The 27,284-nt window shown below is 43.9% G+C and overlaps 1 protein-coding gene across 5 annotated transcripts in view; it reads right to left on the bottom strand.

Annotated features, from left to right (window-relative positions):
• The window catches only part of LDAH (lipid droplet associated hydrolase), a 249,584-nt gene that overhangs the window by 109,565 nt on the left and 112,735 nt on the right, over positions 1 to 27,284 (bottom strand). For all 5 annotated transcript variants that reach the window (XM_044289610.1, XM_044289615.1, XM_044289614.1 and 2 more), the window contains one exon: positions 24,564 to 24,730. In XM_044289610.1, coding sequence (XP_044145545.1) covers positions 24,564 to 24,730 — 167 coding nt within the window. The remainder of the gene's footprint in view (positions 1 to 24,563; positions 24,731 to 27,284) is intronic.

The raw sequence follows: 27,284 nt of genomic DNA, 5'->3' as shown, positions 1-27,284 counted from the left end.
GGGAGCAGGTCAGCTCCTAATACGTCCCTAATTCTGACCCTGACTCCTAGCTGTATGAGCCAACCCTGATGGTAGGAGGGCTCGTACTCCGGAACCTAGGGTCCCTACTAGCCCTGGACTAGGAGCAGGGTAAGACGACCTGTTCCTCCTAGACACGGACGAACAGGAGTCTCACTGGCCAAGCTGCAAGGAAAGGGGAACATATACAGCATATGGCAAAGGCAGGTAAGTGAAACAAGTACCACACCTACCTGCCACAGACACACAGCCTGGAACCCATGTACAAGTGCTGCTGTCCACAACAACACAAACGGACACAGCACACACCATACATCACACAGGAACCCAGGAAAACATAGCTGCAATAAACACAAAGAGACCATAGAAACATCTTCATAGCATCATACATAAACTTTTATGACCACAAGGGTGGCCCTCACTGGCAGATGGTATAAGACCAGAAGGATGACTCCAGCTTACCACAAGGCTGGAGTACCCCTCAGCTTCAGGTCTCAACTGAGGCTAAAAAGCCCAAGTAGCCACACCCACACACAGACACACCCAGTGTTCACACACTAAGGAGGGAGTTAACCCTTCCTACACCAGGCAAGGAACGGAAACCACTTAAAGGGAAAAGCACCCATAAACATCACACTCCACCTGTTACCGCCAGCAACGGCATGCATGGCAACCATGTCCTGGGAACCAGCCAGAAGGCTGAGACACCGCCACCACATGCACACAAACAACACGTTGCCGCAGACAACCGCAAGTGAAGGGAAAATGTCACAGTGCACACCATAGGCCGTGACATGGTGAAGCACAAGTAGGGCTGGTTTCTTTAGAAGCCCTCCAGGGTGTTTGGACCACACTATGTCGACCATATTCTCATGCCATTCTCGTCCATCCACCCTTTGTCGTGTACATGCACAATTATGCCTCTTGGAATTGCCTCTTTTGGCATGTTCTTCCTCTTGAAAATCAGCATTGGTGGTAGTTTGGTCCCGTCTGCGCAGTTTGGTCCCGTAATGGGTTTTCTCGTGTCCTGAGGTCTTCACCGTTATGGTTTTTGCGCCTCTCACATCAACGGTCGTGTTCGATGGAACATCAAAGGTTAGTGGAACATCATCCATATTCCCAATCTGGCCTATGTCATAGCCATTTTCCTTCTTGCATCCAGCACATATTTGTAAAAAGAAAGAATCTTGGACTCATATTATTTGGGCATTTTTTGTGCAATTCTAGTTTTTGGTGGCATAGCAAGGCCCCATCTCTTCATGAATCTGTAGCACCATGATGAGGATCCAGAGCTCATCAATGCCTTACTCTGCAGCTAGACGCTTGGCTTCATATATGATCATTTATGTAGATACTGAGAAGCCATTGTTTCTGTGACGTGTGATCCACTCTTATTTCCATGTCAATCTGTGGCCATTTTGCAGTACGCCCACGAAAAGTGTGTTTGCTTTTATCTGCTTTTTGCAGCTGATCCTCCTGTTTCCTCCACTCCCGTATAATTTTTTCTGTTGGAGGCGGCCTGAAATGTCTCAGCAGCCCTGTTTTCATGTTCTTTGGCGTATTTTATCACCTCCAGTTTAAAAGGGATCTTATATGAAAGCCTTTTTTGCTTTGACATCTTTCTAAATTTGGATGCAGCAGGAGACTACAGTACGGTAGTTTTCTACAACAAAATACAGTAATAAAAGAACTGTCAGCATTGTGACCTCCATAGTCATGGGGACACTAGCTGAAAATATCAGTGGATGAAATTGGTATCAGGGATCTGTGAATGACACACTGTTATGGGGGATCTGTGGATGACACTGTTATGGGAGATCTGTGGATGACACTGTTATGGGAGAGATCTGTGGATGACACTATTATGGGGAATCTGTGGATGACATTGTTATGGGGGACCTGTGGATGACACTATTATGGGAAATCTGTGGATGACACTATTATGGGAAATCTGTGGATGACACTGTTATGGGGGATCTGTGGATGATACGTTTATGGGGGAACCTGTGGATGACACTGTTATGGTGGGGGAGATCTGTGGATGACACTATTATGGGGAATCTGTGGCTGACATTGTTATGGGGGAATCTGTGGATGGCACACTGTTATGGTGGGGGAGATCTGTGGATGACACTGTTATGGGAGATCTGTGGATGACACTGTTATGGGAGAGATCTGTGGATGACACTATTATGGGGAATCTGTGGATGACATTGTTATGGGGGACCTGTGGATGACACTATTATGGGAAATCTGTGGATGACACTGTTATGGGGGATCTGTGGATGATACGTTTATGGGGGAACCTGTGGATGACACTGTTATGGTGGGGGAGATCTGTGGATGACACTATTATGGGGAATCTGTGGCTGACATTGTTATGGGGGATCTGTGGATGACACTGTTATGGTGGGGGAGATCTGTGGATGACACTATTATGGGGAATCTGTGGATGACACTGTTATGTGATTATAACCCCCATTATCCTAAAGAATACACTAATGTACTGTAGTTACTGTATTCTTAAGGATGAGGGGAGTTATAGTCACATTAAATATGAACACTGTCCAGGGACTGCACCAATATTAGCTTACGGTAACTAATATGATAACCGTATAACCCCCCTCATCCATAGGAATCCACCCATATACTGCAGTATATGGGTGGATTCCTATGGATGAGGGGGGCTATAGTCATATTTAATATAGACACATGCAAATTACAAACAGTCCCTGGATAGTGTTTATATTACGGTAAATATGACTATAACCCCCCTCATCCATAGGAATCCACCCATGTACTGCAGTATATGGGTGGATTCCTATAGATGAGGGGGGTTATAGTCATATTTAAAATAAACACTGTCCAGGGACTGTTCTGTAATTGGCATGTGTCCATATTAACCGCCTCCGGACCGCCTAACACAGATGTGCGTTCCGGAGGCGGCAGCCCTGCGCACAGTCACGCATATACGCGTCATCTCGCGAGACGCGAGATGACGCGCTTTGCTGGCCCGCGCGTGCGCAGATCGGGCCGGCATTTCGTACAGGAGTATTTCGTCAGCAACCTGCCAGCCAATGATCGTGGCTGGCAGGTTGCTGATTTTTAAAAAATCCAATCAAAGTGACAGATAGCAGATCATATTTGTAAATATGATCTGTTATATGGCTGCCTGCTCCTCTGCTGGTTCTTTTCGTCGGTTGGATCCAGCAGAGGAGCAGGCTTCACAGTGAGTACACCAAACATCACACTATAGCCCCTGATCACCCCCCTGAACCCCAATTAACCCTTTGATCACCCCTGTCAATCACAAGTGAAAGGAAAAAAGTGATCAGTGCAAACTGTCACTTTTTTTTCACTGTTATTGACCGTTAGGTTTTAGGTATAGTTTAGGCCCCTTGGTTAGGTAGTTTAGGGATCAGTTAGCGCCCAGCCCACCGCACCGCAGTCCGTTATTCGCTGATTAGCGTATCGCTAATCAGCATTTGTACTTTTATAGTATCTGGAAGTGATCAAAACTGATCACGGTCAGATCTATAATTGTATTAGTGTCACTTTAGTTCGCCCTCCACCCAAAACGCAGTGTTTGCCCGATCAGGCCTGATCGGTCGCCCACACGTGCGTTCGCCCACGCCCGCCCCACCGCAGTGACCAAAAAAAAATTTTTTTTTTTTATCACTGCACAATCACTTTACACGCACTGCGGCGATAAAAAAAATCAGTTTTGATATTTTTATCAACCGCAGCGGCCTCCGGTACTTCGCTAGCCTCCCCTTTGTAAGACAGGCTTGCTTTTTTTTCTTGGGTAGTCTCAGGGAATACCCCTAAATTTAGTTGCCCACATGTCAAACAGGGGGTATTCCTCTGAAGAGGCCTACAGGCTTCTGACCCAGTCGGATGAGGAGTGGGAAACCTCATCTGATGAATCCAGCGGGTCAGAATACGAACCTGTAGAAAGCAGTGGCTCTCTGACCCAAAGTTCGGACGAGGAGGCTGAGGTCCCTGATAGCACCAGGCGTACCCGGCCCCGTGTCGCTAGACCGCAGGTTGCGCAGGATCCGCTTCAAGAGCAGCAGAGTGGGGCTGGTGCTGTCGGATTACGTGGTGAGGCATACACCAGCAGCCCAGCCCTCCCTGGACCTAGTACCAGCACTGCCGTAGAACATGGTGAAGTAGCGAGCACCAGAAGGGCAGTTGAAGCTGGTACGGTGGCCACCCTGCTTTTGACCGGCTCCACAAAATTCGGCCCCTCATAGACCATTTCAACCTGAAATTTGCAGATTTGTATACCCCAGAGCAAAACATCTGCGTAGACGAGTCCCTAATACATTTTACCGGGTGCCTTGGCTTCAAACAATACATCCCAAGCAAGCGCGCCCGGTATGGGGTCAAATTGTATAAGCTCTGTGAAAGGGCCACAGGCTATACCCACAAATTTCGGATCTATGAGGGAAAAGATCAGACCCTGGAGCCGGTCGGTTGCCCTCACTACCTGGGGAGCAGTGGGAAGACAGTTTGGGACTTGGTGTCACCCTTATTCGGCAAGGGGTACCATCTTTATGTGGACAATTTTTACACAAGTGTGGCCCTCTTTAGGCATTTGTTTCTAGAACGGATTGGCGCCTGTGGTACCGCGCAAACTAGTCGCGCGGGCTTCCCCCAATGGCTCGTTACCACCCGTCTTGCAAGGGGGCAGAGGGCCGCACTGTGTAACGAAGAACTGCTCGCGGTGAAATGGAGAGACAAGCGTGACGTTTACATGCTCTCCTCCATTCACGCAGACACGACAATACAAATTGAGCGAGCAACCCATGTCATTGAAAAGCCCCTCTCAGTCCACGACTATAACCTCCACATGGGAGGGGTGGACTTCAATGACCAGATGTTGTCTCCGTATTTAGTTTCCCGCAGAACCAGACGCTGGTATAAGAAGGTGTCTGTATATTTGATTCAATTGGCTCTGTATAATAGTTTTGTTCTCTACAGTAAGGCTGGGAGAACTGGATCCTTCCTCAAATTTCAGGAAGAGATCATCGAGAACCTCCTGTACCCAGGAGGTTCCGTGGCCCCATACACCAGTGTAGTTAGCCGTCTACACGAGCGACATTTCCCCAATGTCGTTCCTGGTACCTCAACCCAACCGTCACCCCGAAAAAGATGTCGTGTCTGTAGCAGGAGTGGAATAAGGCGTGACACCCGCTATTTCTGTCCTGACTGTCCTGACCACCCTGCCTTATGCTTTGGAGAGTGTTTTCGGAAGTACCACACACAGGTACACCTAGCATAGGGATCATCTCACGAGGACAGGCACACAGGGCTATTAGGGCCCATTCACATACAGCTGCTGCAAACGTCTCCTTTCACATGGGACAAAGTGCATAACGCACTTCGCCACATCTTTGGGCGATTTGCGCTTTGCACATTGACCCATGGGGAAGGAGAGGTTTGTTCTATAAAGGTAAAAAAAAAAAAAAAAAAAAAAAAAAAACAGTAAGCAAACAGGTTAATGTTCAGTTAAAAAAGTTAAAGTTTATATGTTATGTTGAAAAGTTAATAAAATTATTGCGTTGCGGCCTGGTTTTTTCTTTTTGTTTTTTTACCTTCCAGGTGGACCAACCGATCGACTAGCTGCAGCACCGATGTGCATTCTGACAGAAGCATTGCGCTGCTGTCAGATTACACGCAAGTCGGTGTATGCGGCGCTGCAAGACGAGATTTCTACTCTGCAGTAACAGATACGTTTGCCGAAGCATACGAGCTGAGGAGGAGGCGGCGTTCCTATGCTTTGGCAAACACTTTGTATGTATATATATATAAAAAAAAAAAAATCCCGGCAATGATTTATTCATCCACATCGATTGATGTGAATGGAGAAATCTGGTTTGCCAGGGCATACGAGCTAAGTGGGTATGGATGTTGGGCGGAGCTCCTATGTCCTGGCAGACGCCTTTCCCCTCCTTTTTTTTTTTTTGGCAGAGATTTTTTCATCCACATTGATCGATGCGAATGAAGAAATCTGTGCCGTTCATTTTTTTCTTTCAGCCCAGAGGCTGAACGGAAAAAAAAATCTCATTACCTGTATGCTCAATATAAGGAGAGTAGCAGAAACTCCTAATGCTGGCCATACATGTAATGATTGCGGAGACCCTCAAATGCCAGGGCAGTACAAACACCCCACAACTGACCCCATTTTGGAAAGAAGACACCCCAAGGTATTCGCTGAGGGGCATATTGAGTCCATGAAAGATTTTAATTTTTGTCCCAAGTTAGCGGAAAGTGAGACTTTGTGAGAAAAAAAATAATAAAAAAATCAATTTCCGCTAACTTATGCAAAAAAAAAAATTTCTATGAACTCGCCATGCCCCTCATTGAATACCTTGGGGTGTCTTCTTTCCAAAGTGGGGTCACTTGTGGCGTAGTTATACTGCCCTGGCTTTTTAGGGGCCCTAAAGCGTGAGAAGAAGTCTGGGATCCAAATGTCTAAAAATGCCCTCCTAAAAGGAATTTGGGCTGCTTTGCGCCCCTAGGCTGCTAAAAAGTGTGACACATCTGGTATCGCCGTACTCAGGAGAAGTTGGGCAATGTGTTTTGGGGTGTCATTTTACATATACCCATGCTGGGTGAGATAAATATCTTGGTCAAATGCCAACTTTGTATTAAAAAATTGGAAAAGTTGTCTTTTGCCAAGATATTTCTCTCACCCAGCATGGGTATATGTAAAATGACACCCCAAAACACATTCCCCAACTTCTCCTGAGTACGGCGATACCAGATGTGTGACACTTTTTTGCTGCCAAGGTGGGCAAAGGGGCACATATTCCAAAGTGCACCTTTCGGATTTCGCAGGCCATTTTTTACAGATTTTGATTGCAAAGTACTTCTCACACATATGGGCCCCTAAATTGCCAGGGCAGTATAACTACGCCACAAGTGACCCCATTTTGGAAAGAAGACACCCCAAGGTATTCCGTGAGGGGCATGGCGAGCTCCTAGAATTTTTAATTTTTTGTCGCAAGTTAGTGGAATATGAGACTTTGTAAGGAAAAAAGAGAAAAGAAAAAAAATCATCATTTTCCGCTAACTTGTGACAAAAAAAATAAAATTCTAGGAACCCGCCATGCCCCTCACGGAATACCTTGAGGTGTCTTCTTTCCAAAATGGGGTCACTTGTGGGGTAGTTATACTGCCCTGGCAATTTAGGGGCCCAAATGTGTGAGAAGAACTTTGCAATCAAAATGTGTAAAAAATGACCGGTGAAATCCAAAAGGTGCACTTTGGAATATGTGCCCCTTTGCCCACCTTGGCAGCAAAAAAGTGTCACACATGTGGTATCGCCGTACTCAGGAGAAGTTGGGGAATGTGTTTTGGGGTGTCATTTTACATATACCCATGCTGGGTGAGAAAAATATCTTCGTCAAATGCCAACTTTGTATAAAAAAATGGTAAAAGTTGTCTTTTGCCAAGATATTTCTCTCACCCAGCATGGGTATATGTAAAATGACACCCCAAATCACATTCCCCAACTTCTCCTGAGTACGGCGATACCAGATGTGTGACACTTTTTTGCAGCCTAGGTGGGCAAAGGGGCACATATTCCAAAGTGCACCTTTTGGATTTCACCGGTCATTTTTTACACATTTTGATTGCAAAGTACTTCTCACACATTTGGGCCCCTAAATTGCCAGGGCAGTATAACTACGCCACAAGTGACCCCATTTTGGAAAGAAGACACCCCAAGGTATTCTGTGAGGGGCATGGTGAGTTCCTAGAATTTTTTTTTTTTTGTCGCAAGTTAGTGGAATATGAGACTTTGTAAGAAAAAAAATAAAATAAAAAATAAATCATCATTTTCCGCTAACTTGTGACAAAAAATAAAAAGTTCTATGAACTCACTATGCCCATCAGCGAATACCTTCCGAAATGGGGTCATTTGTGGGGTGTTTGTACTGTCTGGGCATTGTAGAACCTCAGGAATCATGACAGGTGCTCAGAAAGTCAGAGCTGTTTCAAAAAGCGGAAATTCACATTTTTGTACCATAGTGTGTAAACGCTATAACTTTTACCCAAACATTTTTTTTTATCAAAGACATGTAGAACAATAAATTTGGCGAAAAATTTATATATGGATGTCGTTTTTTTTGCAAAATTTTACAGCTGAAAGTGAAAAATGTCATTTTTTTGCAAAAAAATCGTTACATTTTGATTAATAACAAAAAAAGTAAAAATGCCAGCAGCAATGAAATACCACCAAATGAAAGCTCTATTAGTGAGAAGAAAAGTAGGTAAAATTCATTTGGGTGGTAAGTTGCATGACCGAGCGATAAACGGTGAAAGGAGTGTAGTGCCGAAGTGTAAAAAGTGCTCTGGTCATGAAGGGGGTTTCACCTAGCGGGGCTGAAGTGGTTAAATATGACTATAACCCCCCTCATCCATAGGAATCCACCCATATACTGCAGTTCCTATGGATGAGGGGGGATATAGTCATATTTGGCACACATTTTATTTTTCATTAGGGTACCGTATATTGCCCCTGAGCTGTCCTCACCAAGGGACTTAGGCAGCAATCTACGGTACCAGGACAGGGGGGAGCTCATGTGGCGGGAGAAATGTTGGAGGGGTGGGGGGCTGGACGTGCTCACCACCAGTCAGCTGGATGGTCAGGCAGCACAGAGTAGAAGGGGATCCTCCTGCTGTGGTGAGTGAAGGAAGTACGGGCTGCAGCAGTACAGTGCATACAGAGAAGCTGCCAGCCCGGCCAATGATAGTGTAGTGCACAATGGAAGTGCGGGCTGCCGGCATCATTTAGCATTTAGTGAAGCCGCGAGGCCGCCCAACTGTCAGGTGCTTCTTAGTGCCGCAATGTATGCGTGGGGTGGAGGCTTTACTGAAGGCTAACTTCTACTGCCAGCCTGAGCTAACTCCTGCCCTCCCACAGTTTCATGGCAGCTCAGGAGCTGTTAGTGAGAGCTCCTGAGCTGCTGCAGCCTACACATTTGGGGTCACCTTTCGTTTATAAGATGCGCTGACTTTTTCTCTCCACTTTGGAGGGGGAAAAAGTGAGTCTTATAAAGCGAAAAATACGGTAATTTTGGTCACGTTCTTCCAACCAATGTTAAACATTTCTAGACATGTGACATGTCCCATTGTCTTGTTGAAGATTCCATTTGCCCAAGGGAAAACAATGAGCATCTATTGTCGTACATGATCTGAAAGGATGGATTCATACTCAAATCAGTTGAGATAAGGGGGCCCAGAGAATCCCATGAAAACATTCCCCAGACCATAACGCTCCAGCTTGTGTTTTTCCAGGAATGGTTGCAGTATGTTTGTTCTATGATGTTTCTCGCCTGACACACCAACGTCCATCCGTTCGATGAAGCAGAAAACTTGACTCATCGGAGAAGGCAACCCTTTGCAAATCAGCAGAGGTTCAATTCTGATACTGCTGTGAAAATTGCCCCCTGGTTCATTTTGGTGGTGAGCTGCTCCGCTACAGTGTGTCGGTCCGCTCTCTGGCACCTTCACCTGTTACATCAATGGCACATGGTGCTCTGAACTTTCCAGGTCACTTATTCGTAATGGTGCCATTTGTCCTCTCACAATACACTTTCACCACAGCAGTACGTAAAAAGTTTACAAACTACGTAGGTTCAGAAATACCGCCACCTGCGTCCCGAAACCCAACAATTATCCCTTTTTGCAACTCTGATAAATTGCCCCTTTTTACCCATGACAGCAACGAGGGATATGTGTGCAGACAGCCTATTACATACCTTATATACCAACCGAGCCTTCTCAGCACATCTTATATACCCACCGAGCCAGCTCAGCAAAAAATTTATTCCTTCATGAGTTACGCGCTGCCGACGTCAAAAGTAGGAAGTGTCATATGTGTATAGATGTGTGCGTGTCCATATAGATATAGACTTATTATTTTCCAATGCTATTACGAGAGGTTCTAAAGGTGAAGGGAGTCTGGTAGTAACATGTTGTGGTATTCTGGGTACATATCATCACAGTAATACCTCATCTTTACAAAGTTAGCATAAATCAGCCTTCAGGATTACCTTTGAACAGAGGACACAAATTGGTTATGACTGATGTAATCCAGAGACTATCGGTAGTTGCTAAGGACCTGTGTAAATTATTTAGAACACCACATATCTTCCAAATTTGTGGTTTGGGTGGTAATTGGTACTAGTCATCGAATCTGAATGGGGAATGTGTTTCCTCAGAGAGGAATACCATGTGAACCATTCAGGCTTGAGGGCGATTTGTTTTTTAAAACAATATAAGATCATGACGTCTTGTCCCAGCCACAATAACTAATATGAGAAAATATCTAATTGTATTCCCTCCGACCCACAGAAATGACTCCTGACTTCACTTATGTATCCTTTTCTCGGAAAGAACAGTGGTTCATATAAGGATCTTTATGGAAAAAAAAATGTACAGATGAAACCAAGCTAACTGTTTTGCGGTGAAATAAATCAGCTTACATCTGTTCACGTAGCAAAATATATGAGCACCAGACAGTAAGTATGATCAGGAAATGCAAGATATTTCCTGCAATCAGTAGAGGCAGTGATTTTCTGGATTAAAGTAACACAGCTGAAAACACAGCCTATCAAATCAATAGACTAAGTACAATATTCATCTATATCATAAAAAACACGTGTGCTGTGCCAGGCATGATATCACTGACAATGTCTGCGCAGGGGAGAATCATTTGCCCCCTATTATGATGCTCTCGGTACACCAGTAAATCCTTAGAGCCATGAGGACCCCATGAAAAATGGCAGCCTACTGCCATTCCGTTTCCAGCTCAAGAAAAATATCAAAGTGATGTGTAAGGTTTGTTTTTTTTCATAATTTTTGACCAGTGCTATATTCTGGCTGGTATAGTTTGACTGTCATGTGTGTTTGTCCCGTGTCAGGTCTTTCTGGGGGATACCTGATCAGGTTCCATAAAAACACTGCAATAGACTATGGCCAGATGAATCCTGTATGGTAGACTTTATCCAATGGCCACATATTGACTTGCACTGAGATCCCAGTTTGGCCATGAATTATTGATGCATCACACATCTAGCATTCGCACAACCTGCTTTTCCCTGAAGAAGCCGCTTGGAGCACGCATCTGACGGCACAACGGAGAACAGAAAGAGGGCAAGTACTAGCCAATACGCAGTTATACGTGCGGTATGCGACCCTCGTTCATTTTTTCTTTTAATTATTATAATAAAAGTTATGATGCAAGAGAGAGTCCCTAGTGGCATTCATTTGGTCTGACTGATCATCCGTTTCTTGCAAATTATGACGCGGCATAGCATCTGGAAGTCCATGTGCCTATACTGACATCCAGATTTCAGTTTTTAGTTTTTTTTTTTAAGAGGAAAAATAATAATAATTCACTGATCTCCAGGGATCGCTGTTTCAATGCATCCTGGTTCCTCCGCCATTCTCTGCACTCCCATGTCGCTTACGGCACGGAAATGTGATTCTTAGACAGTACCAGGTCACCACTGCAGCCAGCGATTGGCTAAGCAGCCGCATTGCCTTTTTCAAAAGGCATCAGAATGGGACCTGTGGCTGTGGGGAATCAGCGAGGTACATATTACCTGTCACGTTCTGTAGAAATGGGGCCTGTCTTTGCCTGGCTGAAGCCTCCACGCTACAGATTCTGACATTGTGCTTTTGGTGCTAGTATTTTTGCCATCCAATATGCTATTCAGCCCATGAACTATTAAAGGGATGTGATCCTCAACAGGGAATGAACTAGAGCTGTCCATGTTTTCCATCTGGTAACTGTGGCTGCTGTTTCTAGAGGATGTGATGAGTCCTTTTTAAAGTATTCTGGTCAATTTGCTGGCTAGACAACCATTTTAATTAAGAAGAAGAAGAAAATCCCTTTATTGTCTCTCAGTGGGGAAATTTTGGCATAACAGCAGCAATCACATTCACAACAGGAGCAAAATAAGAGTAATTAGAAATTAAAGAGTAAAATACAAGAAAAACATAACACATAACAATTTACTTACAAAATTCACTACTGGGTTTCTGGGAACAGTGGTGGTTATAAATCCTAACCGCTGCTGGGAGGAAGGACCTCCGATAACGTTCCTTCGTGCACCTAGGATGCAGCAGTCTGTCACTGAAGGAGCTCTCCAGCTCCACAACAGCTTCGTGCATGGGGTGGGAGACATTGTCTAACAGTGATGTTAATTTTGCTAGAGTTCTTCTGTCACCCACCTCCTGCACTGGATCAAGGGGACAACCTAGGACAGAGCTGGCCTTCTTAATGAGCTTATCTAATCTCTGTCTCTCAGCCACAGCTAACTGCTCCCCCAACAAACCACACCACAGAATATGGCTGATGCCACCACTCAAAGTCAAAGAAGGTCTTCAGGAGCAAACCATACCAATGTTCTACACCGTGTCTTCTAATTGGCTCCCCAGCTTTGGAGGCTATAGCAATGGGCAGGGGAAGGGGCGCTGGGAGATGTGGTCGATATCTCACCGATGACTGCATGACAGTACACATACATAGAGGGTGGTAATACAAATCATGGGCAGAGAACAAGTAGAATGCTTGTACTGCTGTAAAGGTCAAGGCAGCATGTATCATGCATTCTTCAAGGATCAAGGTAGAGTTCTAATATCTTTGGCTCTACGTGTGTTGTGTTTTTGTCTCATGGACATGAATTTGATGTAATGTAGAAGGTGTTAGAGACATGATGAGTTATCAGGTTCACGGAGATGGTTCTTCAATACCCTTTTGTTTTCGATTATTAAAACCCCTATATTGCTCAGATCATCATCCTTCTTCCTTCATATTGCGTTATAGTATCATATTGTCGATTATCCTACAGCTGAAGAATGTGGGTTTACCTCGCACTTTACTGGATTGAGAAAAGTCTGCCCAGTCAAAGAGCACCATAACAAAGAAAGGTAATGTATCATCTCCCAGTGCTTATGTCCTTCTGAGTAACACAAGACTTCTTGGTCTACAACTTTCCATTTATGACTATGATGTACAGTTATAAAGAAGCTGGGGGGGGGGGGGGGGCACTGGGCAGCACCACTTCAGTTCAGCTCTTTTTCTCTTTTTTCTGTAGTGTGCTAGGACAGCCACTGAAGCTGGATTGCAGGGTGGTCATAACCATGGTCACGAGCAGTGTATAATGTGACGGAAAAATGACTAGCCACCAAAGGAAGCAATATGGATAATAACAATACATTAGTAAGTGCCTTGTAATAACTTTCTCTACATGATAAATGCCACTTGCTGAAGTGAGACAACCCCTTTAATATAAATACAGCGTTATGCGCCTGCATGTGTATTGGGCGGCCTCTGCAGCGGGCCCGCTCCATACACGGCGGATGCTGGCTATATCATATAGCAGACACCCGCCCGCACTGACAGGAAGCGGCGATCTCCCCGCCTCTGTCATTTAACCCCTCAGGTGCCGTGACCAACGCTGATCGCGGCACCTGTGAATGAAGGCAGGGGGATGCAGCTCCCTCTTCCTTCCGATCACAGCCCCAGCAGTGAAATCACAGGGCTCCGATCGGTTGCCATGGCAGCCTGTAATCTGCTGAAGCAATCTAGGCCTGTCATGGCTTTCTCCATACGGAGCTATGCACGAGGCACAGTCAGAATGGAGAGTGTAAAAATCCTATTCACCATAATAGATCTCTATTAGGGTGAATAGGAGAGGGAATCAATAAGATCCCATGTACTAGGCCCCTAAGGGGGCTAATAGTTATAAAAAAAAAAGATATATATATATATATTAAAAAAAATAAACCTGTTGAGTATCCCCGAATCCAAAAATGTCTGAACTATTAAAATATGAAAAAAAATCCCTGTGCGGTGAACACCGTTCCGAAAAAAAATAATGAAAAAAACACGATTTGCCTTTTTTTTTTTTGTCATCTTGTCCCCCCCAAAAATTGAATAACGGTGATCAAAAAGTTTTACATACTACAAAAATGGTACCAATAAAAACTACAGTTTGTTACGCAAAAAACAAGCCCTCATACAGCTCTGTAGACCAAAATATAAAAAAGTTAAGGTTGTCAGAATATGGTGATGCAAAGAAAATTTTGATTTTTCCAAAAGGTTTTTATTTTTTAAAAAGTAGTAAAACAAAAAAAAAAGTTTGGTATTGCCACATTTGTATTTAGCCACAGAATAAGGACGTCAGGTCATTTTCAGTACATTGTGAGCGCTGTGATGTCAAAACCCCAAAAACCTTGCCAGAATTCTGTTTTCTTTTCAATTCTTTTCTTTTCTGTTTTCTAATACAAGACATGATAAATTAAATGGTGGCATTAAAAAATGCATCTTGTCCCGCAAAAAATAAGCCCTCGATTATGGCTACTGGAACGTGGGGAGGAAAAATCCAAAATGTAAAAATGGAAATAGGCCCAGTCTTTAAGGGATTAAGTGTATTATTTTCTTCGATTCTAGAGCTGCTGAAAAATAAATCGATCGTTATACCTTAGCAAAAAAACGTCAAATTCCAAATTTGTCTCCGCAGAGTCCTCTTTGTGTCATCTCTATATTCATTGGATCATGTTTCCCACTGTACTGCTCCAGTCCATTTCCAAGTGTCCATCAGGTTCTTACTCTTGTGTATGCCCTGGCTTAGGGCTCTTTCACACTTGCGTTCTTTTCTTCCGGCATAGAGTTCCGTCGTCGGGGCTCTATGCCGGAAGAATCCTGATCAGTTTTATCCTATCCGTTCAGGATGCATCAGGATGTCTTCAGTTCCGGACCGGAACGTTTTTTGGCCGGAGAAAATACCGCAGCATGCTGCGCTTTTTGCTCCGGCCAAAAATCCTGAAGACTTGCCGCAAGGCCGGATACGGAATTAATGCCCATTGAAAGGCATTGATCCGGATCCGGCCTTAAGCTAAACGTCGTTTCGGCGCATTGCCGGATCCGACGTTTAGCTTTTTCTGAATGGTTACTATGGCTGCTGGGACGCTAAAGTCCTGGCAGCCATGGTAAAGTGTAGTGGGGAGCGGGGGAGCAGCATACTTACCGTCCGTGCGGCTCCCAGAGTGATGTCAGGGCGCCCCAAGCGCATGGATCACGTGATCGCATGGCATGTCATCCATGCGCATGGGGCGCTCTGACGTCATTCTGGAGCGCCCCGGGAGCCGCACGGACTGTAAGTATACCGCTCCCCGCTCCTACTATGGCAACCAGGACTTTAATAGCGTCCTGGGTGCCATAGTAACACTGAAAGCATTTTGAAGACGGATCCGTCTTCAAATGCTTTCAGTTCACTTGCGTTTTTCCGGATCCGGCGTGTAATTCTGGCAAGTGGAGTACACGCCGGATCCGGACAACGCAAGTGTGAAAGAGGCCTTAGTCGTCATCTACATTCTGTTGACGGTCATCTGACCACACTGCTCACTGGAGTTCCTTTTGCTTCCGTCATTGCATCTCCAGCTTGAGTCATCTTCATTCTCTTTCATTAGTATCTTTATCCCCCCCCTCCCCTTCTTAACTGGGACTTTGCAAATGTATGCTCAAAACAAAGGATGAGGACTTCACCAGAACATTGCCGCTCTGATTCTACTATTTCACTTCTCCTTGGTGAAAGGGTTTTATCTTCAAGGTTTATCTTCTGTCTCTGCCTGAATCCAAAGTGATGTCAGCCTATCTTGAAATCTTGCTTGCCTGCCGAGGCAGTGTTTTTCTCTGTACCCACTGAATATGCAGGGTGCCTATAAAAGCATCCAAGTCAAAGACACGTGGAAGACAATATTCAACACCCGGGATAGTCACTACAAATATCTGACGATGCTTTTCAGCCTCTGCAATGTTCCAGTAGTCTTTTATCACACTGTTAATAAGACTTCCAGGATGTTTTTTTTTAATCAAACAATGATATCCTTTGTCACTTCGATGGCCTGTGCCCGCCGCTGTCTACTACTTTGGGTGGGCACAGATGTGGCTCCACCAACCCTGTCTGTCGCAGTTCCAGTGTCTGTTTGTTTACTGGAAGTGTTCTTTATCAAACCTCATCTCATTCTGCAGTATTGCAAGGGTTAACCCTCTTTTGGTTTTGTGTGTAGCGACTTCTAATGTGTTTATCAGCTCTGCTATATATGCTGTGTTATTTGTCTCACTCACTGCCTCAGCAAAAGGTTTGCTAGCTTGCTAGATCCTGTAAAGGTGCTATAATACGATTGTCTGCCCGTGTACCGACTTCTCCTTGATTCCCAGATTCTGACCCTTTGCTGTCTGACCTGACTCATGATTGATCACCGTACTGACCCTGAGCTGCCTGCCCTGACCTTTTGACTTGTTTCAAAGATTTCTATGAACTGTGCCTGCCCTTACCTTGGCCTGTTACGGACTACGATTTTTTCCTGATCCCTCAATGCCCCGCAGCGGAGTGCCTCACATCTCTGGGTCAGCTGTCAACCACACCAGGACTATTCCAGGTGGTAGTGGAATCCATCCAGTACATCACCGTGCCCTTGGATGTTCAAGTGGGTGCACTCCACGCGGTGAAGATTCAATTCTGCATCCTGCCTGTGTCTACCAGTCCTCTTCCTCCGGGACAGCCCTGGCTCCATCTGCACGGCCCTGTCCTGGACTGGAACTTGGGGTTCTGCCTGCCACTCCTTTTGCTTGGCATCTGTACAACCAGTCCAAGCTTCACCTGTTCCCCACGCCAATTACTCTGACGTCTTTGACAAGAAAAAGGGTGAGACATTGTCTCTACATCACCCCTATAATTGCTCCATTGATCCGTTGCTGAGGTACAATCCTCTTTGTGGCCAGGTCTATCCGTTATCTCTAGAGAACCAGGCCATGTCAGCATATGGCAGAGAACCTGGAAAGGGGCTTTACATGGAAGGCTTCTAAGTTAAAAAGAAGCCTGGCTCTCTGCAGCCGTGCATTGACAAACACCGCTGGAATAAAAAAATAAAAACATCAAGAATAAGTATACCCTTTTATTGATCTCCAAGCTATTTGGCAGGATCTGTGAAGCCAATATTCTACGAAGTTGGACCTCTGAGGAGCATACAACCTCATCCGTATCCAGGAGTTAGACGAACGGAAGATGGCTTTTAACACCCACGATGGCCACTATAAATATCTTGTTATGCTCTTTGGCCTATGTGATGTGCCAGCTGTCTTCCAAGAATTTGTTATTGACATTTTCCAGGATCTCCTTTGTGTTTGTGTGATGGTCTACCTAGATGACATTCTGTTATTCTAGTCCACACAGTCCTCCACTGTCTACATGAGAATCAGCTATATGTCAAATCTGAAAAAATGTTTGAGAAGATTCTCTTACCATTCCTGAGCTACATTATTTTGTATAAGGGCATTTTTATAGATTACGAGAAGTTATCAGTTGTCTTGGAGTGTCCGTGTTCTACAAGTCTGCAAGCTATTCAGCGATTCCTTGGGTTTGCCAACTATTAAAATTTTTCACCATATTACTCCTCCCTGTCCGCTTACATCATTGCTCTCACCTGAAATGGGGTGCATGCTAAGAAGTGGACTCCTGAGGCCGAGGCAGCTTTTCAGCCCCTAAACCAAGCCTTCACCTCTGTAACTATGCTTCATTGGCCAGATGTAACCAAACAGTTCTCCCTGAGGTACAAGTTTCTTTGGTGAGGGCTGCAGCTGTCCTCACCAGATGAGTTCTTCAGGTAAGAGGATTGTCTGTGACTTCTTTTCAAAGGACTTCTCCTCAGCTGAGTGCTATTATTCAATTGGTGACAGGAACTGCTGGCAATTAAGATGTTCTTAGAAGAGTCACATCAACTTCTGGAGGGAGCCAACTATCCAGTTGTGATTTACACCGACCATAAAAACTTGACTTACATCCAGTCTGCCCAGTGGCTCAACCCACATCAAGCTCAATGTTCTTTGTTCTTCGTCCAGCTTGACTTCATTATGCATATCCGTCCAGCTGACAAGAATGTCAAGGCTGATGCCCTCACTCACTCATTTGATCCTACGGACAGGGTAGAGGAGTCTCAGCACATCATCAACCCTGACTGCATCATTTCTGTTGCTCCGGTACAGATTAAGGACATCCCTCCAGTGAAGACGTATGTTCCTCTGGCCAGATGAAGGCAAAAGTGAAAACAGAATTTTAGAAATGCAAATAAAATATATATGAAATACCTAAAATAGCCTTAGGTACATTGCCTTTCTTTCGGTGCGTCGCGAATTCCAGTAGTGAAGTGGGCAATGTTCACATCTATAGACACGTTTTCTTTAAAAGGACCGCGCTGCACCCGGACAGAGATGAAAAATCCTCTTTTCCAGATCTCACAGGAATTTCTTGAATATGGGTAAGTTCATTCACACGAGGTTCCAACTGCAAGGTTTTTATTATACTTACAAGATGGATAAAATCACATGCGGTGTATACAAATCAATTCACCCGACCCGGGTTTCGCTTTGTGAAGCTTCGTCAGGGGTATCTACAGGATTATTTATAGCGTTATTATTAGATATACGCCAAGGGGATTTGTGTCAGACTTTTCCCTGCTCATGTCAGGTCTAAAAAAGGGGGAGTGGCGTGGGCAGAGAAGGGGCGGCCTGGCCGGCCCATCTCATTTATCATTTTCTACGCCTGTTTTAACCGCAGAAAATTAGCTAAATCTACACCAGCAAGGGAGCTGGCGTAGATTTAGGCCAGCGGTGGATGTTTCTGCACCTGTGGCCGGCGCCTCTACATAACTTAGGTGCATCACGCGCCAGTGCAAGGGGTATGTCTAAAACTACAATCTTAATAAATGACCCCATATGAATCTATCTATTTGAAAAACATTATTCAAAGGTGGATATTCCGTTTAAAGTTGTGAAATGCATGAAAATTACTGCATCTTTTTCAACAACGCAAAATATCGTTATCAAGATTCATGCCATAAGCCAGCAAAATAAAATATAAAAAAAAAGCAAACAACAGAAAATTGGAATCGCCACGTCCTTAAAGGGGTTGTCTCACGAAAAATATTCTACAGTTTTCAAACTAGCACCTGGATCTGAATACTTTTGTAATTGCATGTAATTAAAAATGAAGCATAGCCACTGAGTTATTCAATTAAAAGTATCTGTATAGCGCCACCTGCAGTTTTTTTTCTTATTTCTTTGTCCTGCTCACTGAGATGGCCGCACATGCTCAGTTCCATCCTTCAACTGCCTCCTGAGCTGTGATAGGGTGATCATGGACACGCCCCCTGAGCTGTGATAGGGAAAGCATGGACACGCCCCCTTAGCTATCGCAGAAAAGACACTCCCTTTGAGCTATCAGTTTGATATAAATCTAGCAGACCAGAGAATGTGGAGATCTCGGGATCCATGTGAGGTACAGGGCTGGTTCTAGATATGTTTGAAAGCGATTGTAGTGTACTATATGATGTCAGATTTAAATTTTTTACATTAGTCATGGGATACCCCCTTTAAGAAAAAAGGAAAAATGAGCATCAGAACTTTCTTTTCCAAACTGTATGAGCTGTTTAACTACAGTTACATGACTCTCACAGACTCATATGTCACTCCAGCGAGATGCATTGACAGCCAGTCGGCACAGTTCTGCAGGATACACAGAAACCCCCGCCTCAGCTACTAAAGTACACACATCTCGTTCAGACCGTTACAGGGGGACACATATTCCAGCAAAAATAAGAGAGACGTGAACACACGTTTCTGATTATTACACTTCATATGTTATCCAAGTTAGCAGTTAACTTTTATTGGCCATAATAAAGAAGTTGCACAACACTCTGCCTGGATGAAATATTATCTATTGTCAGAGGAAAGATGGAATAAACCATTTTCTGAGAGCTCCAACCACACAAGAGCTGTGCAGACTCCATACACAATGCATGAACATTTTATTCATCCCTCCACTCATCTGCTTATTTAACGGGAAACTTTCTTCAATATTTAACTGTTTATACTGTAATTAGATTAGGTGCTTTCTATATAAAATACATTTAAAGAACAATTTTGGGAAGGATCAACCCTAATAAACCAGGAATCCTGTCTGGTAGAGTTAACCCTGCTGATTAAAAGGATGCCTGTTTTGAGCAAATTGGTTGAAGAGTTTCTGCGAAAGAATACTTAGATTTTTTTATGCAAATGATAGCTTTAGTGCACCAAGGGGTGGAGCCTTGCGTCTTCGTGCACCTCAGCTCCTCCGCCTTCCAGTGCTGGCTCAGGCCCTCTGTGCACCGAAGGCCTCATTTGCATAAATAATAAAGTATTTTTATCGGGAACACCGCAACCAATTTTCACAAGACGGGTATAATATTAATCAGTAGAATCAGCCCTTCCAGGCACTAAGCTTGGTTTAAAAGGGTTAATCCTGCTGAAAGGTGCACTTTAAGATGCCCATACACTTTAGATGTATGGAACTTATTGGGGAAAATAAGGACCATGTATGTAGGATTTCAGAGTCTGGCGGCAAATTAATCTCCTCCTTGAAAACAAGGAGGTTTGCAAGTGTAGGTTTATGGGGGGAGTTGGGCCTAAGTGTATGCGGATTAGGCTAGTATCACACTGGCGGTAAATTCTTCCGGAAGGCTGTTTTAGTAGAACAGCCTGCCAGAAGACGTTGTCTCCAGCATAGCTGGATACCACATGACCCTGCCGGATCCCATTGCCCATAATGGGACTCAGCGGGGATCGGGCCTCTTTCCGGCATTAATACTGGAAACAGGCCGGATCCACACGAGTCCTCATTATAGTCAAAATTTCTTCATATATTTTTCAGTTTTAAATGTAATATGAGAATTAACAGGATGAAAAGAAAGGAAGGGATTAAGGGAGGAAGTGTTGGGATTCTTTTTTCATTTTTAAACATTTTTAATCTTTAAAAGGGGTTGTCCCATTTGTACATTGATAATAATTAATGATTATAAACAGTATACGCCGTATAGGTGTGGGTCCACCTACAGAGCCTGTTTTTATCTGAAAAACAGGGCCTAACATGAATGAAGGTGTTTTGTAAGGGTAATTTTAGGTACTAATTGGTTCTGTTCACTTTTATATTACTTTTAATATTCTGTATAATAAAGTTTCCTTTGTAATGTACCGGGTTAGAGAAGCACCCATTCCACATTCCTGCGTGATCTCAGAGGCATGCGTGATGCACACTGGAGGAGGGGCTGATGGGAATAACTCTGGTTTGAACATTTACATTCGGGGGATTCCAGGTGGAATTTCATCCTAGGTAGGATGTAAGTATTGATTTTCCCTATCTTTTGTACACCCTGGGGTGTCGGTCATGTGTTATACCGTGGTAGACAGCCATGTGTTATAGCATGACAGACTGAGTCTTACCCCATATTGCATGTTGTATATTTAGGCTAGTGATGTATTTACAATTTTTTTTAATTCATTTAGCCTGTGTAAGCTTATTCATTCTCAAATCTTTTGAATTCACGTTTGAAACACAAGGGCATAGACATGCATTTTGGCATCCTCTTCCTTCACTCCTATAGGACTCCTGGAAATAGCCGAGAGCACTCAGATATCTTCAGGAGTCCAATAGCAGTGAGTAGACACCGCATATGCAAGGCCATTACTCCACAACAGCCGAACCAGGACTAGGCTATTTCGAAAGTCCCACAGCCGTGTATGGAGAAAAACATGAATGTGTGGCTTGCTCTCTATCAATATGGGGGCTCCGTTCTTGAGATAGGAGTGCATCGCAGAGGTGGGATCTGCATTGGACATTTATCACAATACTTCCAGGGACTGTTAGGGCTTTCGATTTTAGACGCTCCTGCTTTTTTGTAGGGACCCATAAACCCCAAGTTGAAGTGAAAAGTTGACAAGTTATTAGGCCCAATTCACACGATCCTGGTCCCGCCGTGCCCATGTTGTGGACTGCAAACTGCGAGTCCAAAAAACACAGGTCCTGGCCATGTAAACTCTGCATGGCGGTGCAGATCCAGAAGCACACGGAAGCCCTGTACTGCAAACCTTAAATATTTTTGATGGGCCTGATGAATAATACATGTCCCTGAGATCTATGGTGCACATACTTGACCCTTTCCCTATAAGGGGAACAATGGGTCTAAATGATTCCTTCTTGAATCTTCTGTATCTTATTTTTTATGTTACTCTCTTATATAGCGCTGACATAATCTGCAGTGCTTTACAGACATTATTATCACTTGCCGTCTCCAACACAGCTCACAATCTAGGTTCTCTATCAGTCCATTTGGAGTGTGGGAGGAAACCAAAGTACCTGAATAAAACCCACACAAACATGGAGAGAACATACAAGGTTTGGATTCGAAATGTGGACCAAAGTGCTACAAGGCACCAGTGATAGCCACAGAGCTGTCCCTATCTTATCTGTTTAGTGGTTCCAGGTTTATGATGGTTGTGAATGTTTCATTCAGCTTCCTGACCATAAATAGCCATGAATAATAATCCTGGAAAACTTGTGTTTCTAGGACTTGACAAACTGCCTTAAGATCTAGCAGCTTTTTTATGTCTTGTAGCAGACTTTGTTCATGAACGTTTGACTGGATATGAGCAATCTTGAAGAAAGCTGTCGAATTCTATCTTGCAGCCCTCTTTTATGACATGAAGAATCGACTAGGCTACTTTCGCACTCGCGTTTTGGCTTTTCGTTTGTGAGATCCATTCAGGGCTCTTACAAGCGGTTCAAAGCGGATCAGTTTGGCCCTAATGCATTCTGAATGGAAAAGGATCTGCTCAGAATACATCAGTTCCATCTGCAAGCAGCGTTTTGGTGTCTGTCTGACGAAACTGAGCCAAACGGAACCGTTCTGAAACACAATGTAAGTCAATGGGGACGGATCCGTTTTCTCGGACACAATAGAAAACGGATCCATCCTCCATTGACTTTTAATGGTGTTCAAGACGGATCCGTCTTGGCTATGTTAAAGATAATACAGACGTTTGTATTATCTGAACGGATCCGTCGGTGCAGATTCATGACGGATCAGCACCAAACGTGATTATGAAAGTAGCCTTATGCATCTTTTTGTAGATCCAGATGAGTTACTAGGATTGAGGATGAAGCTTCTTCCTTTCCCTGCCTTAGGGTAACTCCACCTTCCATTCTTCCTTTCCATTGGTCTGACCTTTGAGACGTATGTGGTCTATGAAATGAGGAGTTCGGTTTCTTAGGACTTTCCTCTGGAAACCCTTTTTTTATTTATCCCCTGCCTTTTCTAAAATCCTGTCAAGTTCAGGATCAAACACATATGATCCTGAAAACAGTATGGAACAAAGCTTATTTTTTGGTATTGTATCCCCCAACTAGATCTTGGGCCATAGCGCTTGCCTGGCTGAGTAGTGAGAGCTCCATCTCAGTCTGCGAAATGATTCCGCAGACACATCTGCAAGAAACCGTGTGGCTGTCTTTAATAGGGTCATTAATTCTAGAATTTTCGCTCTTGAAATCTTTGCTTGCAAATGTTTCTCTAGTTGTTTTAACCAGAGGAACAATATCTTGCAACTGATGTGGCTGCAAAATTAGTAGAAATTAGTGTGTCTGATGTCTCCCATGATGTCTCCACTTGATGTCTCCACTTTCCTATACACTAGATCTTTTAGTTAAGAGCCTTCAAAAGGAATGGTCATCTTTTTGAGTACTTTTGCCACCAACATATTAATATTTGGCACCTCATCCCAAACTTTAGTGACCTAAGGACTAAAGAGCAGACATTTTTAAATTCTCTAAATATAGAAAGTCTCCTCTCCACTTCCTCCTTAACCAATTTTTTTAGCTTCTCATTCCTTTTGGCTCTAGAAACTGCTGGGCTCCAATCATAATCCTGTCAGAGGCAGAGGAATCCTGCACCAAGCTAAGGGACCCTAACCTGAGAGGTTTTAGTAGGGTTCCAGGGAAGAGGCCTCTTGATCGTGTTCCAGCCCGACTATAATCCTTAGATTTTCACTCTTGAATCCTCTGTAGGAATATGAAGAAAACTGGCAGGTGGGTGTGGAAGGGGATTAACCTGCCTGTCTTCCTGTCCCAGAAGAGGCCAATAGGACATCCTCCTGTGGTGCTGTCATGGAGCACATCCTGGAAAATATATTTGCTTCCTTCAGGAGAAGTGCTATGTACCTTGCATACTTTTCCAAGGAACCACTGCTTCTAAAAGACACCCTATGCCTGCTGGTTCTCCAGAAGAAGAACCAGGACCTTCCAGCTGGGTCAAAAGGAATCTCACCCAGCCAACAATTATACTACCCTGTATTGATGATAAGTGATAAAAAAAATTTGTGGAACAGTCCTGGAGAAAAGCAATGGACTGAACTATTATGTTATTTAAAAAAACAATAGTTCATTCACTATGCAAATATACCTAGTAGAGTTGAAGGAAAGAAAAAAGGAGACAACCATTTACAAAGGGTAGAGTTATAGAGTTCATAAGCATTGTTGAGAATCCCCTGTCTAAACAGAAGAGTAGGCATTTTGGAAAAACAACATTCATATCGTCACCTGGAGTCACCACCAACAGTAATTGCAGTAGATTATTCCTCCTGTTGAAAGACTTACCTTCAGTTCTGGAGATCGTTTCATCATCTCCAAGATGATATAACAACCAATGGAATGGCCAATGAGAACCAGCTTTACGTCAGCCGGGACATTTTGTTTTAAGAAGAAGTGCTTGTGTTCAACTTGACCATTGAGGCCAAATACATCATCTATCTGATGGTCATGTTCTGTAAAAAGAAGGAGAGATATACACATTTACCAAAATCCATACAATAGAAAAAATTTGAGATGTTGCCAATAAGAAATAATTTGACTTCAGATATCGTTTTTGTAATGAAGAGAAGCAACCAGATTTGTTTTCACCATTCTTCTGGTCTACTAGTATGACATGAGAAAGAGGCCTTAAGCAACTATGTAAATAGTCCCATTTATTGTCCTAAATTCCTATCAGAGCTCAATAGGAGTCGGCAATGCACGGGTACCGGCTGTGTGAATCCCCTATTGCGGTGCGGACTCATTGACTTGAAAGCTTCCGCAATCCGCAAAATATGGCAAAAGATAGGACATGTCCGATTTTTGGCGGTGTGGAAACACAGACCCAAAAGCCCACGGAAGAGCTCCAGAGTGTTTCAAAGGGCTTCCGATCCATGACTTTTCTCCGCAAAAGATAGAAAATGTTTTATCTATCGCCGTATCTTGCAGACTGTGGACCCATTCAAGTCAATGTGTCAGCATCTGCAGCATGGAGTACACATGACCGATGCCCATATACTGCGGATCCGCCGTTTGCGGTGGGCATGTTTCCACTGTTACAGACTACAAACAAATCCTGAGTAGTGTCATCCGACCCTTCTTCTACTATCTGCAGACTGCAAAGCTCTTTTTTTTTAGACGCACTGGAAAAATAAAATGGTTCTGAAAGGGGGACACAGACTTTAAATGAGTCAAAAAAAAATGTACCAAGCAACAAAAATAGTACAAAACATAAAAAAAATCCAGAAACATGAAAGAAAAGTACAATAATTATTAGCTGATATTCCTGACTTGCATTTTATCAGATGTTTGGCGGCAGTAAGGCAGATGAGTATAAATGACTAGGTGCAGTGTAGAAAGCTCCGCTCCAGACAGAACTGATGAAGTGGGATTTGGACGCATATAAAAGCATGGTACATTCCAGAGTTTCCACCTCCTGTGGCTAATTCATGTACTATCAGCTCTGATGGTACAATGAAAGAAAATCAAAGTCCAACTTAGGGTACTTTCACACTTGCGTTAAACTTTTCCGGTATTGAGATCCCTCCTAGGGGCTCAATACCGGAAAAAACTGATCAGTTTTATCCTAGTGCATTCTGAATGGAGAGCAATCCAATCAGTATGCTTCAGGATGTCTTCAGTTCAGTCACTCTACGGTTTTTGGACGGAGAAAATACTGCAGCATGCTGCGGTATTTTCTCTGTCCAAAATTCCAGAACACTTGCCAGCATTATTTTCCATTGAAATGCATTAATGCCAGATCCGGCCCCAAGTGTTCCGGAAAAAAAGGATCCGCAGACCTTTAAAAATGTGAAAAAGATAAATACCGGATCCGTTTTTCCGGATGACAACCGGAGAGACGGATCCGGTATTGCAATGCATTTGTCAAACGGATCAGTCTACAAATGGTATCCATTTGCATACAGATTGCCGGCGACGAAACTGCCTGCCGTAATCCAACAACGCAAGTGTGAAAGTACCCTGAGAGAGGCCAGTATCTCTGCGTCACTCAACTGTGGAGTTCTTGGCACAGAGAAGATAACTGGACAAGGAAAAGTATGAAATGGATGTCTTATCCTATAATTCTGGAGGAGTTGTGGAGGTTCACAAAATGCTGCGAACTCCTGCAGATCTAATTGTCTCCTCTCTATATAAATACTGTAGATGATATTATATATGTACCCATTATTACTAGTGATGAGCCAATTTAATGAAATTTGTTTCGGGTCCGACCCTAACGGATCGGTGAGCAGGTTCGGTTGAGGAATGAAGAAATTCGACCTGAACGGAAAGTGCTCAGATTGCCTTGGAACGTAGTTGCAGTGGTTACAAGCGGTAGACAGGCACGTCATGGCTGCAGCGGCATGGGGGATTGGTGCAGCAGCAGTGGAGCCGGGGGTCCAGTGAGTATAACTTTTTAAAATTACTTTCCTGCCACTTACAGCAGTTTTTTTTAAGGGTGGCCTGTCACCTCTACAATTAGCTTAAAAAGAAGCATACCACCATGTCATGTAGGTGCACCGAAACCTAACCCTACCTTTCTTCTGAAAATCCAGTCTTGTAATCCTGGGAAAAGCTTTGCTATATTTGTATTCAAATCAGGTTTTCGGTGCACCGTGGGTGGGGCCACTCTGTTCGGTGCACCTGGCTTCCCCTGCGTCATCACTAGATGCTGTGAAATTGCAGGAACCAAATAAGATATGGTGGTGCTACTGGTGGACCAGTAATGGAGTGGCCCAGCCCACAATGCACCAAAAAATAATGGGAGTATTTTTCAGGTTTTTACAAGAAAGGTACAGTTGTGTTTCGAGGCAGCCACCCAACATGGAGGTATGCTTACCGTGAAACAGATTTTTTGAGGTGACAGACTCCCTTTAACTATGCGCAGTCCCATAGCCATCACTCGATGACAACATATGGTCACTTTGGTGGGGAACGGGCCTCCTAACTGCACGATCCATCAGCAGTGACTAGCCTTTCTCAATACAACCTGAGAGGTCTTCCTCACTTTAGAGGGGGCTTTGCCGG

This window comes from Bufo gargarizans, chromosome 4 (genome assembly GCF_014858855.1).
Source record: "Bufo gargarizans isolate SCDJY-AF-19 chromosome 4, ASM1485885v1, whole genome shotgun sequence".
NCBI lineage: Eukaryota > Metazoa > Chordata > Amphibia > Anura > Bufonidae > Bufo > Bufo gargarizans.
Note: the sequence above shows the minus strand (reverse complement) of the source record. Positions and strands in the feature narration are given on the sequence as shown.